The sequence below is a fragment of the Teleopsis dalmanni genome, chromosome 2 (assembly GCF_002237135.1).
Source record: "Teleopsis dalmanni isolate 2A chromosome 2, ASM223713v2, whole genome shotgun sequence".
Classification (NCBI taxonomy): Eukaryota; Metazoa; Arthropoda; class Insecta; order Diptera; family Diopsidae; genus Teleopsis; species Teleopsis dalmanni.
Window position 1 is genome coordinate 230268677 of NC_051847.1, and position 4450 is coordinate 230273126.

At 32.8% G+C, this 4450-nt stretch overlaps 1 protein-coding gene across 1 annotated transcript; it reads left to right on the top strand.

The window, feature by feature from the left end:
* The first annotated feature begins 394 nt into the window (after positions 1 to 394).
* Positions 395 to 2078, top strand: LOC119680837 (methionine--tRNA ligase, mitochondrial-like). Its single transcript, XM_038093834.1, has 2 exons — positions 395 to 607; positions 1303 to 2078. The coding sequence occupies exons 1-2, from the start codon at positions 562 to 564 to the stop codon at positions 1869 to 1871; spliced, it is 615 nt and encodes a 204-aa protein (XP_037949762.1). The 5' UTR covers positions 395 to 561; the 3' UTR covers positions 1872 to 2078.
* Positions 2079 to 4450: the final 2372 nt, after the last annotated feature.

Genomic DNA, 4450 nt, shown 5'->3' on the forward strand with positions numbered 1-4450 from the left:
CTCATTAAGTTTATAAGGTCAAATTTATTTCCATTTCTTGCTTAAAGATTTAAAAATGTGTCTATTTTGGTTTTCTGGTGTAAAATGTGTAATCAGCTTATAAATCGGAAACTTCAAACTTTCAAATTTCTGCAAATTAAAATGTATAACATTTATTCTTTACTTTCACAATAAATTTCTTTACTATCTTTCTATTTTTTTTTTTACAATAAAATTACCTTAACTGAACAGTGATTCTTGCATCTTAGTTGAGCTAATGCCACTATTCGTTTAACATACCTTACCTCACCTCATCCTCTACTCGTCATTAGTTGCATTCTCCTATTCTCCTGTAAAACACTTAAAATTTTTATTCTTAAGTAATAGTAACTTTGCTTCTTCTTACCACTTCTCCTTCCTCTTAATTTTTTAGACTACAGCAGTGTTAAAGCGTTGCGTATACTCAACTCCGAGCTGGCAGATACTCTAGGAAATCTTTTATCGCGTGTCTGTGCAAAGTCATTAAATCCGCAACAAATTTATCCCCCACTCCATTCGTCGCATTTAGACGACATTTTGCGAATGGATGCAGCGCTACGTTTACAGGATGAACTGCGGCAGTTGGAAGGTAAGTAACGTTATCCTTTTCATCCTTTTACTGAGCAGTTGACTATTGTTGTTGTTTCCATATTTATTTTATTGTTGTAATTTATAACATTGTTGTGGCAAAGTTCCGCGTGCCGTTGTAGAATCTCAAATTAAATTCTGAAGCAAATGCACTTGAAAGCTGATTGCAGGCAATGATAAATGTCAAACAATTTCATTTTTTGATGAGTTTATTTACTATGGTTTTAATCAATTTTGAATTTGATTCTTCTTGATTTTTTATAAAATAAAGGTTTCACTCTCTGAAAAACAAGGCTAATAAATCAAATCAATGACGAAAAAAATAAAATAAAACAATATATAACTTCTTATAGATAATGCTAGATAATGTATGTATTATCTTATAGATAATGCTGGGAAAAGATCATATATATGTACAGAATATGTCATTGTTACTAATTGAATAATATGAAATTCAGTTTAATGTAAATGTAATAATGGAAAAATTTAATTATGTTCACTTTTTATGTTGAAACCATAATCCTAACTGGGTTAATAACGGCAACCTACAACCACTTTAGTTTTCATAAATTCACAATAAAATCTTATATAATATGACTTTGCTATATTCTTTTATAAATAATAAAATTCTTTTGATTTGGTATTTTTTTCCATTGCTACCCGATATTGTCATTGGCGTTGGATTGGTCTTTATAGAGCGCTGTACGCAGCACTACAACGAGAACAACTTCTATTTGGTGGTGGATATAGTGATGTCAACGTTGCACGCGGCTAATAATTTCTTTGAGAGCGCACGTCCTTGGGAATTGAAAAGTAGCAGCAACAAAAGCAATAAGGATAACAGCACCATAAACACTAACGACAACAATTCCGGGCACATCGAAAATGCCAACAGACTGCAGACAATAATTGCAATGACAATGGATACCTTACGTTTATGCGGCATTGTTCTGCAGCCGATTGTGCCCGTTTTAAGCTGCAAGTTGTTGGATAAATTAAGTGTGCCTCAGCAACAGCGCCAGTGGCGCAATTTAAATGAGAGTTTCGCAACAACGACGAATAAAACGGCAAATGATGCTGGACGCCTGGAGGCACGTTCGCTAAGTAAAACTGATGCAATACTTTTCCAACGCATTTTGCAAAAGGAGATTGCCACCGATAATCAAGCCAGTAAACAATCACAAAAACAAAAGCAACAGCAACAAGCAAAAGAGTTTGGCAAGGCTAGAACAAAGAAAGAGAAAGCAGAAAAAGTCGTCCAATAAAAGCGTGCATTTTAAATCTACCAGGATATTGCAATACTGGAATTTCACTTAAGCGCATTGCCACAATTTGATGCGTTCTTCTGCAAATGCAGTTTATTAGGTTTATTATTATTGACTTGATTGCGCTGGCATGCCTGGAGTCTATTAAGATAAGAAGCTAGCTTAACGTCTTTAAATAGTTTTATTAAAATTATAATGTTGAATGTATTAAAGTGTAAATTAAAGTAAATAAAATGTTAAATAATTTCAAACTATAATATATATAATCTATATCTATATAATATATCTATATATAATATAATATATATAATATATAAATCTCTTTTACTTTTAACAAGTAAAAAGTGTTAAACGTAGTTAAAGTCTTTATAAAATGACTGAAAAAATTCTAATAATATTCCAAATTTTTGAATAATTTCTTCCTTATGAAACCGTACATCTACATGTATATCATTGTGCTTGAAAGACAGTTATTTCAAATTTTCACTACTCGTGATTCGTGATTCTACCATTTTGACGCAAATAAGTCTCATTATTTTTGTAGTAAGTTTGCACCGTTTAAACACGTTCAGAGATTGTTACGCGATCCACATGCTATGATAGTTTTTTTTAACCTATATAACTAAAGTAGTGCTGCGAAATTATATAACCTATTTTTCGTATTTTTTGGTGATGGTAATTGTCGTACACTGACTAATGACATGTGGGAAGTAAGAGTGTATACTTCCTTCTAGATATGAGTTTAATTTAATAGAGCATTGCGGATGCACAGTTCATGTCCAATGTATAACTTAATTCCGTTAGTAAGTAATTTAAAAATACTTATCAAATTGCATATGGAACATATGGTAGCATAAATATAAATATATTTAGATCACATAATAGTAAAGTTCTCATTTCACATTTTCTCTCAAAAGGGGTAATAAATGGCATTCATGAAAATTGGAACGTTTATGTTGTATAAATATAAGCTATGATTAATTGCTGTTATTAACTCTCTCTCTCTCTCTTATGCTAAATATTATTTTAATGAACACCACTTACCAGACTGAGGAATTTACACATTGTTTTTTATATACAGCATAAATGAACAGAAGCAACAACGCCAGCCAAATCGCAGTGCACTTTTCAAAATAAATAAGTGCATCGAATGAGTGCAATGTTCATGTCAGCAATAAAAAATGAATTAAAAGTGCTATAACCGTTATCTGTGCTTCTTTTTCTGCTTTCTCCGCATCCTCCTCTATCTTCTCCAGTATGGCCAGTATGGATGTGCTCACGTAGGTGATGAAAGTCTAGTAGCTAGCATTTGTATGGCTTTCTGAAGGTGCTTAAAAGTTTTTACTGCTGTCGCATTAACGAGACACTTTCGGAATTGTTTCATTTTTCATTTTATTCCTTCAAGGATTCAGGTTCACTTTTTCGTTTTTGTAGACACCATTGTTCAGCACTCGACGCAGGTGCGGGGTCAAGTTGGCAGCATGAAAATGCCAACCCTGCAGCACTTTGACTTCGGCACTTGCAACAGTGGGTGGCAAAAGTTAAAATTGAAATTTAAATTAGTTAAATTGTGCTAGGAAATTCGTTAAAGCTTAACGCAAAATTATTTTGCAACAATTAAAATTTCGCTAAATGAAAACTTAAATCAAAAATTATCAGCAATGCAGTGCAGTCAGTCAAGGCGCGTATGTTTTCATTGAACGATGGCATGTATGCACGTTTTCGTAATTTATGTATCAATTTCAATTAAATTTATAAAGGATCAAACCAAACCACATAGGGACATAATGGAAACGCATTTAATTAAAACCAATGCGAATTAGTGTGAGCTCTTCAAATTGTTGTATTTCTCATTGCGGGGTTGGGTGGCTGCTACTGTTTGACGTCGAGGCATGTGCAAAAGTCAATATTGTGCAAAAGTAGCTAAAACGAAATCTACGGTAAAAAGTAACAAGGATATTGAATTTAATTACAATTTTAATTAAAAGAGAATCAACGCTAATGATGCTTTTCAAGCGCACATAGTCGCACATAGAATTAAACAATATCGCGCAAAAATCCATGAGAACGGCAAAGCAGTTGCATGCGAAGAGCAAATATAAAGAATTTGCAAAACGTGTGTATATATATCATATATTGTAACTCAGGTACTTATTGGTTAAGATCTAACAGTGCTGCTGTAACACCCATATTTTGTGCATCACTGATATGGCTTTCGCTGATATGGTCAGTACAGGTGCCAGTATCTTAGTAAAATGACGCACGGGTCATTGTCGTTTAGAAAACCATGTCAAGATATTAAATATTCCCTTCAACGATACATGCCGCAGCTATGAGAAACACTAGGAAAGTTATTCACTCTCTAGCGAAAGCGCAACACAGGTTTTATTCGCTAGGGATTTATTTTCTAGAGGATTGAAGACTATCCTATGTTTTATTTAGAATATTTCCCAATCTTCTAGATATTATATGAAAACATTATGGGTACTGAGGTGTGAATAGATATTAGAATCACAGTATTAGTATAATCTAATCTATACATCCATATATATTTTAAATATCTATCAATATTTTCTTTT

Bases quoted from the DNA above. Each gene is read 5' to 3' on its own strand.
- LOC119680837 (XM_038093834.1), top strand. From the start codon at position 562: ATGGATGCAGCGCTACGTTTACAGGATGAACTGCGGCAGTTGGAAG. The intron at 608-1,302 runs GTAAGTAACGTT...TGGTCTTTATAG, and splicing joins TGAACTGCGGCAGTTGGAAG to AGCGCTGTACGCAGCACTAC.